General features: G+C 45.2%; 1 protein-coding gene and 1 pseudogene across 1 annotated transcript; one reads left to right on the top strand and one right to left on the bottom strand.

Annotated features, from left to right (window-relative positions):
* The window catches only part of LOC118402505 (leukocyte cell-derived chemotaxin 1-like), a 30,680-nt pseudogene extending 18,357 nt beyond the window's left edge, over positions 1-12,323 (top strand).
* Positions 12,324-13,065: 742 nt separating this feature from the next.
* Positions 13,066-14,553, bottom strand: LOC127911146 (uncharacterized). The gene is made up of 3 exons (XM_052477411.1): positions 14,482-14,553; positions 13,258-14,153; positions 13,066-13,124 (listed from the first exon to the last, which is right to left on the bottom strand). Exons 1-3 carry the CDS (start codon positions 14,551-14,553, stop codon positions 13,091-13,093), a joined length of 1,002 nt encoding a protein of 333 aa, XP_052333371.1. The 3' UTR covers positions 13,066-13,090.
* Positions 14,554-14,797: the final 244 nt, after the last annotated feature.

Here is a 14,797-nt window from a genome sequence, read left to right as displayed (position 1 = left end):
AAGGAAAGACATTCAACAAATTAACTTTTAACAAGACACACCAGTTAATTGAAATGCATTCCAGATGGCTACCTCATGAAGCTGGTTGAGAGAATGCCAAGAGTGTACAAAGTTGTCATGAAGGCAAATGTTGGCTACTTTGAAGAATCTCAAATATAAAATATATTTGATTTGTCCATATGTGTTCCATATGTTATTTCAAAGTTTTGATGTCTTCACTATTATTCTACAATGTAGAAAATAGGAAAAAATAAAGAAAAACCCTGAAATGAGTAGGTGTGTCAAAACTGTTGACTTGTACTGTATAATACCATCTATAGTGTCTTTAGCTGCGATTTAGGTGCTATTTATACTCTTTTTATAAAAATGACACATCAAATAGCCTAACAATGAGGAAAAAAGTAGTTGCCTTGAGGATAAATTCAGCTACTATTTATTGTCTCGCTAATAGCCTACACGCTAATAGGACTGCAATATTTAAGGAAAATGAAATGAGGCCTAAAACAAATGAAATCCAACTTGAGACTCCCTTGGTCTTCTGAAGTACTGTTTTCCCCATGGCCTGTAGGTCCAGGTTGCAGGCCCGACTGTTTTCTATACTGGGTATTGCCCACCCAGACAGTCTTTCCTGAGACATTGTGAATTATATGTCCATTGCGCTGCACACAATTAAAATTTATTTTTGAATGATGCATACCAAGATATACCAGAGATAAGGGACTGTTGATATTCCTCAATCTCAATCGTCAATTCACCAGTAAGAACGAAAATCAAACCACGTTTTTTGTTCAAGCCCTCAAGAACTGTTGTCTGCAAAATATGACAACTTGTTTGTATCTGCTGATTTATTGTCTGTCCAATATCCAGACGACCTGTCCCCAGAGCTTCCTATTCACTTAATCTTGTTCCGTGACGTGTTGAGGCCGGCAATTAAGGAGAATGAGAAACGCAATTAAAGATATTGCAAAACTGCTTTAATATTAGCACTCTTCCCTTCTACCCAGTTTCCCTGAGGTTGCTACGGCAATCAAGCTGTTTTTACCATCCCTGTAACTGTCGTTTCTGCAAAGAGCTCGTTCTCTAAACTAAAATTCATAAAGAACTACATAAGAAGCATTAGGCTCTCTGTCTGATATGAACTTTAGAACACCTGATTAAGCTCCACTCATTGCACTGTCACCATCGTAGCCTTGACCACAACATTTGTTCATGGATATACTTTCAATCAGTTTAAATGTTTCGTTTTCAAGGCCTGAGGAACTTTTTCAGATACATTCCTGAAGCCCAAGAAACAAACACTTATCTTCCTGGTACATATGGAAATCAAAAAAGGTATATCAATAAATGTATTTTTAGAAGGTTACTGTCAAAATGATTTATTACATGAAAAAAATAAATAGACATTGATGACAGGCACATGGGCCCGCAGATCTCATGGGCCCCTCAGCCTTGTTGGGGCTGTGGGTGTGTCCTGTACGCCAGTGCCTCTGTCTCTCTATCTCTCTCTTTCCGTCTCTCTCTTCATCCCTCTCTAACACTTGCGTGCTACTTCACTCATCACCTTCCTCTGTGTGTCTCTGTCTGTCTAAAGGTGAAGGTATCAGGTCAGAGAAGTTCTGGGTTACCTATCTGACCACGACACACACCTATCAACTGTCAGACACGGTTAACATTGGCTGAGGGTTGGGGGGTGGGGTAGGTATAGGGACTGAGGTAATTTAAGCGATTATAGGACAGATCTAAGATGAACTGAGTGGTTGACTCTGGCTGGGTTAGCTGTGTGTGGATGTGTCTGCCGTGGCGGTGTGTGTGTGTGTGGTTAGTTGGCCTGGATGTGTTTAGCCCGAGGGCTTGTAAAGGGAAAGGAAGAGATTGTAGTAGATTGGCATCCAGACCCAAACATGAGCTCTCTCTCTGGCCTTGGGGGGCTCCTCTGCCACAAACTATACCCAAACCAGACCTGTGATCTGGCCTCACCTGACACAAGGGACTCCCCACCCCCTATGCCCCAAGTCATGTGTTATAGCCCGACTGTCATGTTGTCCATTTCTCTCAGAGTGAAGCCAGTTTAGGAGTATTTGATGGTGAACATATATCTATTCATGTTCCTCTACTGTATACTGGTGTTGTTTTTTCCCTTAATGTAGCAACTTAATGAACAGCCAGAGAAGGTCATGAGCCAGTAACCCTGCAGTCAGGAGAAGCACATAAAGTTCCAGCTCACATACAAGGAGGCTAACATACAAGGAGGCTTTAAAGTCCTGTTAGCAGCTGTCAGATTATCAGAGAGCTAGTGGCAGGATGGGGAGGTGGACTGTGAGCTGTGGAGCCTCACACACGCACACTAGTGCTGAATGATTGGTGCTTTTTGAGGTCTGTTTGGTTTTGGTTTGATTATTTTAAAAATAATCACAGTTTTCAATTTTGGTTTCGATAATTTTTTAAAACCACTTAATGTACTAGTTATTATTTGGGTTGAATGCTGTAACAACACAGAATAAAACCATTAGTGAATGTCCTATGTGTTCACAGCTGTCGTGGGAAGAAGGTGAGGACCAAGGTGCAGCATGGTACGCGTACATTTTCTTTTTTATTAAAAATGACGACGACAAAACAAAGAACAAACACCAAACCGTGAAGCTTTGGGCTCTGTGCCCTGAACAAAGACAAACCGTGAAGCTTTGGGCTATGTGCCCTGAACAAAGACAAACCGTGAAGCTTTGGGCTATGTGCCCTGAACAAAGACAAACCGTGAAGCTTTGGGCTCTGTGCCCTGAACAAAGACAAACCGTGAAGCTTTGGGCTCTGTGCCCTGAACAAAGACAAACCGTGAAGCTTTGGGCTCTGTGCCCTGAACAAAGACAAACCGTGAAGCTTTGGGCTATGTGCCCTGAACAAAGACAAACCGTGAAGCTTTGGGCTATGTGCCCTGAACAAAGACAAACCGTGAAGCTTTGGGCTCTGTGCCCTGAACAAAGACAAACCGTGAAGCTTTGGGCTCTGTGCCCTGAACAAAGACAAACCGTGAAGCTTTGGGCTCTGTGCCCTGAACAAAGACAAACCGTGAAGCTTTGGGCTATGTGCCCTGAACAAAGACAAACCGTGAAGCTTTGGGCTATGTGCCCTGAACAAACACCAAACCGTGAAGCTTTGGGCTATGTGCCCTGAACAAAGACAAACCGTGAAGCTTTGGGCTATGTGCCCTGAACAAAGACAAACCGTGAAGCTTTGGGCTCTGTGCCCTGAACAAAGACAAACCGTGAAGCTTTGGGCTATGTGCCCTGAACAAACACCAAACCGTGAAGCTTTGGGCTCTGTGCCCTGAACAAACACCAAACCGTGAAGCTTTGGGCTATGTGCCCTGAACAAAGACAAACCGTGAAGCTTTGGGCTCTGTGCCCTGAACAAAGACAAACCGTGAAGCTTTGGGCTATGTGCCCTGAACAAACACCAAACCGTGAAGCTTTGGGCTCTGTGCCCTGAACAAAGACAAACCGTGAAGCTTTGGGCTCTGTGCCCTGAACAAAGACAAACCGTGAAGCTTTGGGCTCTGTGCCCTGAACAAAGACAAACCGTGATGCTTTGGGCTATGTGCCCTGAACAAACACCAAACCGTGAAGCTTTGGGCTCTGTGCCTTGAACAAAGACAAACCGTGAAGCTTTGGGCTCTGTGCCTTGAACAAACACCAAACCGTGAAGCTTTGGGCTCTGTGCCTTGAACAAAGACAAACCGTGAAGCTTTGGGCTCTGTGCCTTGAACAAACACCAAACCGTGAAGCTTTGGGCTCTGTGCCCTGAACAAACACCAAACCGTGAAGCTTTGGGCTATGTGCCCTGAACAAACACCAAACCGTGAAGCTTTGGGCTCTGTGCCCTGAACAAAGACAAACCGTGAAGCTTTGGGCTATGTGCCCTGAACAAACACCAAACCGTGAAGCTTTGGGCTATGTGCCTTGAACAAAGACAAACCGTGATGCTTTGGGCTCTGTGCCTTGAACAAAGACAAACCGTGAAGCTTTGGGCTCTGTGCCTTGAACAAAGACAAACCGTGATGCTTTGGGCTCTGTGCCTTGAACAAAGACAAACCGTGAAGCTTTGGGCTCTGTGCCTTGAACAAACACCAAACCGTGAAGCTTTGGGCTCTGTGCCTTGAACAAAGACAAACCGTGAAGCTTTGGGCTCTGTGCCTTGAACAAACACCAAACCGTGAAGCTTTGGGCTATGTGCCCTGAACAAAGACAAACCGTGAAGCTTTGGGCTATGTGCCTTGAACAAACACCAAACCGTGAAGCTTTGGGCTCTGTGCCTTGAACAAAGACAAACCGTGAAGCTTTGGGCTCTGTGCCTTGAACAAACACCAAACCGTGAAGCTTTGGGCTATGTGCCCTGAACAAAGACAAACCGTGAAGCTTTGGGCTATGTGCCCTGAACAAACACCAAACCGTGAAGCTTTGGGCTCTGTGCCTTGAACAAAGACAAAGTTAACTTCCCACAAAACAGGTGGGGGAAAAGGGTACCTAAGTATGGTTCTCAATCAGAGACAACAATAGACAGCTGTCCCTGACTGAGAACCATACCAGGCCAAGACATAGAAATACAAAACATAGAAAAAAGGACATAGAATGCCCACCCTAGTCACACCCTGGCCCAACCAAAATAGAGAATAAAAAGCCTCTCTATGGCCAGGGCGTGACACCATGATGGTAGTGACTGCCCATTACTGCTTATCTCTTATTAGCCATCATTTATTCACATTACTTTAATACAATAGTTCAGTTGTTGTGTATTTTACTTTTGTTTTATTTGATTACTTTATTATTTAATTCCACGTCATCTTCTCATCTCTCTGTCTGACAAAATCACTATTTAGGTAGATCTTCAAAGTAAATAAGGCATACCTTTATGACTGCTGAATATAACTATCGATCACTTAGATCATGTATTTTCAGGTAGAAATACCTCGCAAAGCAACTGCTCTCTATCCCTCTCCGATCCTGACCGGACAAGTAGGCGTGCAATGGATTATGGTCATTGTAGTTAATTACCATGTTTTCTGCACTAAAATATGTAGAATATTGTCCTGTTGGAAACTACAACTCCCTACTACTTCCCACAGTTCGGGCTTGAACGTATTTATCTCTAGAGAAACGGCTGCAATGTGCATAATGAGCTCATGGAAAAAAACTCAATTCAAATAATTTCACCTAAGTCATTAGTTGTTTAAAAAGTGGAAAATATACATTTCGGTGAATCGCTCAGCACTATACACACACGTGTACATACACACACTAGCACATGCCTCTCAGAGTGAAGGATTGCTTTTACTTGTGAGACATGTTTTCACACTCTCGCTCTCTGGCCAAACTGGGACGAGGTGGGTTGGATCAACACACTGATCTTAACAACATCTGAACAAGCCTGTCAAGCTGTCACAGTGCTGGAAGTTGTGTTTGTGTGTGTTTCTCTGTGTGTGTGTGTGTGTGTGTGTGTGTGTGTGTGTGTGTGTGTGTGTGTGTGTGTGTGTGTGTGTGTGTGTGTGTGTGTGTGTGTGTGTGTGTGTGTGTGTGTGTGTGTGTAAGCTGTCCCTGTGCCGAAATGAGGCCGTCTGATTATTTAAATCAGTTAGCGCTGCATATGCACCATGTACACATCATTAAACATCATGCAGGGCTGTTCTCTCACAAACACACACATACACACAGTACCTTACTCTCTGCCTTGTAAACAGCCATTTATTTATTCTGCTGTGTGCCAAACTGTGTGTGTGTGTGTTCAGCTCAGATAGGGAGATGTGGTTATAATAGTAGCTGCAGGCTGGTCATCTGCTGTAATTTAGAGTGATGGGAAATATGGGTCAGATAAACTCTTATCAGTCTCGCAGGGGTGACACACACACACACACACACACACACACACACACACTGGGTCAGATAAACTCTTATCGGTCCTGCAGTGGAGGATCCTTGCTGTTGTTTGTCCCCCAAGCTAATAATTTAAAATGAAAAAGTAATCTGTTGGGTTAGATGATAACATTTCCCTGACTATCTATTACCTGTTTAGTAACTAGCAACACATGTTTATTACTCTAATAATACAATGTTATTACCATGTTATTAGTGTTAGCTGTGTGTCTGTGTCTGTCTGTATGTGTGTGTTTTCGATCTAAAAATCAGATGATATACTTTTTAATATGTAGGTCATGTTTTTCTGTCAGCTTGTAGACTTAATGTGAATGTCTCCTGACTTTGTTTGAGCACCTAAATACTGGAGAGAACCTAAAGGTTTTTTCATCAACAGAAGAGCTACTGAGTCATTACACGAGATGAGTGCCTTTGCGTTCCTTTGATATTTTAAGTAGAAACTGTGCACCAACATTGAATATCAAAACCCTGCAATATTAAATGAAGTTGCCTTTGGAGAATTCAATAAATCAGAATTTTAATATAATAATAATTTATTAAATGTCTAAATCACTTTTGATAACAATTTGAAAGCTCTTCAAAAGCAAAAAACAAACAAGCAATACATGATGAGTTCACTAGCTATAGTTAGGTCAACCAGTAGAGGACAAGTCTGTGTGCATCCTCCAAAGATGGAGAGGGACAGTTCATGGCTTGATCAGAGGAAGGTGGTCAGGGAGATGGTTGATGAAGGGTATGTATAGAGCTGCTCTGGGAACCATGGAGCTACTGGTCTTCTCCTTCGCAATGCATGGCACCCACTTGGCTGATGCCTCAGCAGCTCTGGGTGCCAGAAAGCTCACCACACACAGTTATGACTAAAGTCTTGCTCCATCACTTAGTCCCACATTTTATCCAAGTTTAAATTGTAAAGCACTAGTTATTTTGTTGCTCTGACAAAGTTACTTCTGAAGAGTATTATTTATTTCATGTGATTAATGATTCATTTACATCTGTCCCTCATTTTAACATGGTTAAACTATTCCTAAAAAACAACCCAAAACATCACTGCTCTAGAGGAGATCTGCATGGAGGAATGGGCCAAAATACCAGCAAGTGTGTGAAAACCTTGTAAAGACTTACATAAAACGTTTGACCTCTGTCATTGCTAACAAAGGGTATATAACAAAGTATTGAGATAAACTTTTGTTATTGACCAAATACTTATTTTCCACCATAATTTGCAAATAAATTCATAAAAAATCCTACAATGTGATTTTCTGGATTTTTTTTATCTCATTTTGTGTGTCATAGTTGAAGTGTACCTATGATGAAAATTACAGGCCTCTCTCATCTTTTTAAGTGGGAGAACTTGCACAATTGGTGGCTGACTAAATACTTTTTTGCCCCTCTGTATATGATTTACATTTCAATGTTTATTGTGTATTTATACCCCCCCCCCTGTCGTTCTCTCTCCAGGATGAGGTGAACCCTGCTAAATTTGAGGAACAGTCATGGATCTGGGTGGCAGCTGACGTGCCCCTCTCTGACCCTGCCTTCCTCATCACCAAGATCCGTGATTTGTGTGGAGACCTGCAAATCTTCTGGCTCCGTCACACCTACACCAACAGTACCCAATCAGCCCCTTTAAAATGATCACAGAACAACAATAAGTTATAGCAATGCACATAGCAACATGCACTGGAGATATGCAAAACAGTACAATTAGTAGTTTTGAAATTAGTATTAGCAATGTAGGTGTGCTGCCTTCAAAAGTGGCTCCAATAATGACCAGATGTCAAATTATGTTGTGTTGGCTTCCATAGTGTATTTACTGTCTCTGTGCTCTCCCCAGGTGGGCAGAGGAAGAGGGCGGCCCCTCATCAGCGTCGCCAGGCACCCGGGGCAGAGGAGGAAGTGGACCCGGAAGCAGAATTTAACCCCGAGAACCCCTATCACGAGTCCCCCCGACCAATCAGTCAGTATGCTGTGTTACTCAAGATTCCCACAGCAGAGCACTAATATTTGTCCTTCATTGAGTGTTTGCTGTGTCACCACTGGCCTATTCGAACAGCCAGACCACATCCTCTCTCAGATATATAATGTTATGTTCACAGTTGAGTGTCTGACAAATGGTTTCTGTCATGGTCCCGTCTCTCTCCCAGCATGCACAGCTGTGTGAGCAGGAGCAGATGTTGGGGTCACAATGTCAGTGTGTGATTATGTGAGTGCGCCTGTCACTCAGAGCGTGTGTGTGTGTTTGCCTGTCACTCAGAGCATGTGTGTGTGTTTGCCTGTCACTCAGAGCGTGTGTGTGTGTTTGCCTGTCACTCAGAGCGTGTGTGTGTGTTTGCCTGTCACCCAGAGCGTGTGAGGGTGCCTGCCTGTCACTCAGAGCGTGTGAGTGCGTTTGCCTGTCACTCAGAGCGTGTGTGTGCGTTTGCCTGTCACTCAGAGCGTGTTTGTGTTTGCCTGTCACTCAGAGCGTGTGTGTGTGCCTGTCAATCAGAGCTTGTGTGTGTGTTTGCCTGTCACTCAGAGCGTGTGTGTGTGTTTGCCTGTCACTCAGAGCGTGTGTGTGTGTTTGCCTGTCACTCAGAGCGTGTGTGTGTGTTTGCCTGTCACTCAGCGCGTGTGTGTGTGTTTGCCTGTCACTCAGAGCGTGTGTGTGTGTGTGTTTGCCTGTCACTCAGAGCGTGTGTGTGTGTTTGCCTGTCACTCAGCGCGTGTGTGTGTGTTTGCCTGTCACTCAGAGCGTGTGTGTGTGTGTGTTTGCCTGTCACTCAGAGCGTGTGTGTGTGTTTGCCTGTCACTCAGAGCGTGTGTGTGCGTTTGCCTGTCACTCAGAGCGTGTGTGTGTTTGCCTGTCACTCAGAGCGTGTGTGTGTGTTTGCCTGTCACTCAGAGCGTGTGTGTGTGTTTGCCTGTCACTCAGAGCGTGTGTGTGTGTTTGCCTGTCACTCAGAGCGTGTGTGTGTTTGCCTGTCACTCAGAGCGTGTGTGTGTGTTTGCCTGTCACTCAGAGCGTGTGTGTGTGTTTGCCTGTCACTCAGAGCGTGTGTGTGTGTTTGCCTGTCACTCAGAGCGTGTGTGTGTTTGCCTGTCACTCAGAGCGTGTGTGTGTGTTTGCCTGTCACTCAGAGTGTGTGTGTGTGTTTGCCTGTCACTCAGAGCGTGTGTGTGTGTTTGCCTGTCACTCAGAGCGTGTGTGTGTGTTTGCCTGTCACTCAGAGCGTGTGTGTGTGTGTTTGCCTGTCACTCAGAGCGTGTGTGTGTGTTTGCCTGTCACGCCGAGTCTCTGCGCCTCATGAGCCCCTTTAAAATTCCAAACTAAAGTCCCATTGAGCCTTTCAGGAGTGTAAATTGCTCCCCTCCTGCCACTCTGTCCATGTGTAGACCCCCAGACTTCCCCTAATCCTCACCGCTCCTCCTTCTTCTCCTTCCCCTGAGAGAAACAGACATCCCCAGACTCCCACAGACATGGAACCATACTCCCACAGACATAGACACAGACTCTGTTTGCATTTGAGATAAATCATTGAATGAGAAATATAATTCTACACAGAAACACATTACACATTAATACAGACATAAATGGATTTAGAGAGGAGTTGAAAAATGTGGCTATTATCAGTATTTCACTCTCTCTCTCACTCCCTTTCTGTCTCCCTCTATCTGCCTTTCCTCCCCTTCTGTCCCTCAACATAAAGCGTGGCCTGGATGGCGATGAGGGCACAATGACCTTTGACCCCATGCTGGACCCCATGTGCTGTACGGAGTGCCGGAGGAGCCACACCCAGTGCCAGAGGATCTGTGAGCCCCTGGACGGGTTCTAACCCTGGCCCTACCACTACCGCGGGTGCAGGGTAGCCTGCAGAGTCATCATGCCCTGCTGTTGGTGGGAGGGACGCATCCTGGGCATCCTCTAAACACCCCTCAACCAGCCCTGGACTGGTAGAGTCCAGAGAGAAGGAGAGGTGGGTAGAGAGAAGAGGGTAGGTGGATTTGGGCAAGGGAGAGGGAAAAAACTAATCTTTCAAGGATATTCAGTTTTTCATCATAAGATATGCTATAACACAGACTACAATACCATATGACATACTTTAGAAAAGAGTACTCTTTCATACCACATACCCGTGATAACAAAATCATCCTGTCTGATCTCGTCACCTTAAACCAAACATAACAAAGTAACATCAGCACAGCTTTTATATCAATTATATATAATATATATGATCTGTGATAGTTATGATTTTGGAAACTTGTATGTAAAGAGCTAACACCTTTCCTTTGAGCTTTCTGATGTAAATAAATGTAAGAAGTATTCTGTAGGCTGAAATATGAGTTGGAGGACTAGACTGTATGTCAGCTGTGCATGCCTTTAGGTATCCATCATGCTAGTGAGAAATGTTTCTGTCCTAAATATTTCCTAACCATTTCTCCAGAAGTAGGGCCTACTAACAACATGTGATGTTTGCTTTGTAGTTCTCCTCAAAAGTAACTATATTTCCCATCAGCATGAAATAACTATTTCAAAGTGCAAACATATAGAATTCATTTTTGCCATTCTTATTGCACTTCAGTAATGTGCTGTCCTCAATACATAAGCGGCCCTTCAAACTGTATGTTGCAAATGAGTCTGTACTGTATGTGTCAAGAGCAGAGATGAATGCTACCGTACACACAGCATGCATGCAGCCAAACACACTGGAGTTAATATGGAAAATATACTAGTTGATCCAGAAGGTGAAAAACTTTGAGAGCAGCAGTGAGTTTCAGAGGTCTCGAAAGCTTTAATGTCAGAGTTGCAGTTCTAGAAGTGTTAAATGAGACTAAAGACTGCAGCCGTCATGCTGAGATCTTACCCACGATGCAAAGTGCTTAACTCCTTTTGATGTTAGTAGAGCAGCTTCAGGAGGGGGCTGTGTGGGTGCGTGAGATGCAGTTAAGAGTTTTAACCGAAGCCATTTGATCGCCACGGCACCTGAAACAACGTGCAATGAATTTAACACTTAACTCAGTGAGGAAGGGGTGTGTGTATTTTTCACTTAACTCAGTGAGGGCTGATGATGCAGTTAGATCACCCACTCAAAGCAGAGAGCAGCAGAGCGTGGTGTGTGAGGATGAGGTCTACTCCCTTTAATATAGTACAGTAGATTAGTACAGGATTGGGTGTGTTTGGTATTGGTAATTGACGATGCTAGCTTTCTTTTGGGCCACCTTCAGTAGCCAAATGTTGCAGATAAAATGCCACGAATAGAGCAGGTTTGATTCCTTTGATGTACATAACATGTGTTTATCAGAACGTTTAAAAATGGTTGTCCTTCTGAACACGCCATGAGGTCACTTAGACAACATTACACACAGTGAAACAAACAATTGTGATCCATAAACAAAATAATTTACTTACATTTAAGTTTGAATCACATTGAGGAAAAGGAAATTAAAATTTGACTTCCATTGCATGACTGTATTGCTGCTGATGTGGAAAAAGATTCTACAAAAAAAAATAAGTTAAAATAAAAAAATAAAAAAAAACATTTCACATATTTTGTATTCTTTCCAGGTGGTGAATGGGACAAACCTCCCACCCACCCCGGATAAAGAAAGGCTCTAAACACAAGAACAGCCACAAGAGGTGAAAAGGGTTTCCTAACCTTTCAGTCCAGGAATCAGGTCCAACCCTACACTCACTACCTTTAACCAAATTGGCCATTCAGATGATTCCCAGTTTTTATAATATATATAGGATAGACAGACGTATCGATTAACCTCTTTATAGTGTTTGTGAGCATGGTTAAACGCTAGAGTTACCAGTGGTTCCTGGACTGTGGTGAAAAGCACCAAAGCTCTAAAACCAATATTGACAGATGGACTGGAAGGAAGGGTGGGTTTGGGGGAATAAAGTGGACATGTCCATTGGAGGCAAGGAGGAGAAAGAAACATCTCTGAAACTGGAGACAATTATCTCCCTCACTAACTTTAAGCACCAGCTGTCAGAGCAGCTCACTGATCACTGCACATAGCCCATCCTACTACCTCATCCCCCATACTGTTTTTTATTTGATTTATTTTGTGCCTTTGCACCCCAGTATCTACTTGCACACCTATCATTCCAGTGTTCAATTGCTATATTGTTATTATTTCACCACTATGACCTATTTATTGCCTTACCTCATTTGCACACACTGTATATAGACCGTTTCTCTATTGTATTATTGACTGTATGTTTGTTTATTCCATGTGTAACTGTGTTATTTGTGTCGCACTGCTGTGCTTTATCTTGGCCAGGTCGCAGTTGTAAATGAGAACTTGTTCTCAACTAGCCTACCTGGTTAAATAAAGGTGAAATAAAAAAAATATATATATTAACAGACATGGCCTGGGAGGAGGAAGGGGGGGGGGGGTGGAGATATGGGCGATCCATTTGAGACAGAGAGCGAGAGTGTTCTTCAGTACTTCTTAAACTCCATGTCATAAGGAGGGCTCATCTCTATCGTTCTCTTCCCGACGTCTGTCCAGTTGGTGCTCAGGACTGTACCACCCGACTCTACCTACAGGGGGAGGAGAAGAGAGTCAGTGATACTGTGTACTGCTAAAACAAAAACACCTTTCTCCATTCCTCTCGTGGTGTGTGTTCCTCTCGTGGTGTGTGTTCCTCTCGTGGTGTGTGTTCCTCTCGTGGTGTGTGTTCCTCTCGTGGTGTGTGTTCCTCTCGTGGTGTGTGTTCCTCTCGTGGTGTGTGTTCCTCTCGTGGTGTGTGTTCCTCTCGTGGTGTGTGTTCCTCTCGTGGTGTGTGTTCCTCTCGTGGTGCGTGTTCCTCTCGTGGTGCGTGTTCCTCTCGTGGTGCGTGTTCCTCTCGTGGTGCGTGTTCCTCTCGTGGTGCGTGTTCCTCTCGTGGTGCGTGTTCCTCTCGTGGTGCGTGTTCCTCTCGTGGTGTGTGTTCCTCTCGTGGTGTGTGTTCCTCTCGTGGTGTGTGTTCCTCTCGTGGTGTGTGTTCCTCTCGTGGTGTGTGTTCCTCTCGTGGTGTGTGTTCCTCTCGTGGTGTGTGTATACCCACAAAGGATTTGTTCATGGCCTGTTTGACCCCGTCAGTGCCGTCACAGTAGATTTGTTGAAAGAGTTTGTTGAGCGCTGCGTGTCCCTCCAGCTTCTCCTCCTCACTGATGTCCCCCACCACCTTGTCCCAGTTACGCCTGGAGGCAGACGATGACGGGTACTGGTCTACACAGGAACACACACACATTAAAAAGGTTTCAGTACCAGAAACCAGTTCTGAATTTGTTATATGTTAGTGTAAGACAGAGAGCGCAAAAGGTGGAGAGAGCATGCGTGTGTGTGACGGAGAGGAACTGACTGGGGATGAATTGTTTGACGTTGGGCTCCTGTCCCTCTCCCTCCAGCTTCTCCCACCTGATCCACTCGGTCTTCTGCATCTTGACCTCTACCTAAGAGAGCGGGGAGGAGGACAGAAAGAGAGCACGAGCGAGGAGAGAAAGAGAGCACGAGCGAGGAGAGAAAGAGAGCACGAGCGAGGAGAGAAAGAGCACGCGAGGAGAGAAAGAGAGTACGCGAGTAAAGATAGAGCGCGAGCGAGGAGAGAAAGGGAGCACGAGCGAGGAGAGAAAGAGAGCACGAGCGAGGAGAGAAAGAGAGCACGAGCGAGGAGAGAAAGAGAGCGCGAGGAGAGAAAGAGAGCGTGAGGACAGAAAGAGAGCACGAGCGAGGAGAGAAAGAGAGCGTGAGGACAGAAAGAGAGCGTGAGGACAGAAAGAGAGCGCGAGGACAGAAAGAGAGCACGAGCGAGGAGAGAAAGAGAGCACGAGCGAGGAGAGAAAGAGAGCACGAGCGAGGACAGACAGAGAGCACGAGCGAGGACAGAAAGAGAGCACGAGCGAGGAGAGAAAGAGAGCACAAGCAAGGACAGAAAGAGAGCGCAAGCGAGGACAGAAAGAGAGCGCAAGCGAGGACAGAAAGAGAGCGCAAGCGAGGACAGAAAGAGAGCGCAAGCGAGGACAGAAAGAGAGCGCAAGCGAGGACAGAAAGAGAGCGCGAGCGAGGAGAGAAAGAGAGCGCAAGCGAGGAGAGAAAGAGAGCGCAAGCGAGGAGAGAAAGAGAGCGCAAGCGAGGAGAGAAAGAGAGCACAAGCGAGGAGAGAAAGAGAGAGAAAGTACAAAGAGAAAGTGAGAGGACAAAGAGAAAGAACGCCAGTAAAAGAGCGGGGAGCGGAGGGAGGGAAGAGTAGTTGGTAGTCTAAATAGGGCTCAACACAGAAGTTCAGAAGATGGTAGCTCAGACAGAGCCCACCAGTCTCTTAGTGGTGTGATCAGCTCACCACAGACACACAGGGATATGCGGGGGCACAGCCCACACCCAGATCATCCAGACAGAGCGCTAACGAGACGTCTGTCAGATTGAGGGGCCGGAGTGTGTGATCAACACAGCTCAATATACTGGTGTGTGTGGGTGAGAGCTATCATTCTGTGGATCACAGCGGCAGGAGCACATATTTTGGGACAGCTCATTACATCGGAGAAGAAAGGAGACAAGAAGATGAGAGGAGAGCCGCCACCATCCACACCCACTGAGCTGCAGCGACAGGCCCCATACCAGTGGACATGCAATCTGCTGAGTTCTCCAGTACCCCCGTCATCTTAGGTTTGTTTGTGTGTAAGTAACTGTGTGTGTGTGTTCAGAGACGGTCTGATAGAGTAGGGGATGCGATGGCATGTCGACGCAATTAAAGAACATTTCTGCTCGACGGGGAGACGAGATTGTTCATTCATGAAGGTGTCAGGAGTAGATGCCAGAGCATCATAGGACACACATTCAGACAAGAGCACTGATTACAGAGCTAACAGAGGAGCTCAACACTAACCCAATACGACGGACAAATC

The sequence above is a fragment of the Oncorhynchus keta genome, chromosome 23, assembly GCF_023373465.1.
Source record: "Oncorhynchus keta strain PuntledgeMale-10-30-2019 chromosome 23, Oket_V2, whole genome shotgun sequence".
NCBI classification, from domain to species: Eukaryota; Metazoa; Chordata; class Actinopteri; order Salmoniformes; family Salmonidae; genus Oncorhynchus; species Oncorhynchus keta.
Note: the sequence above shows the minus strand (reverse complement) of the source record. Positions and strands in the feature narration are given on the sequence as shown.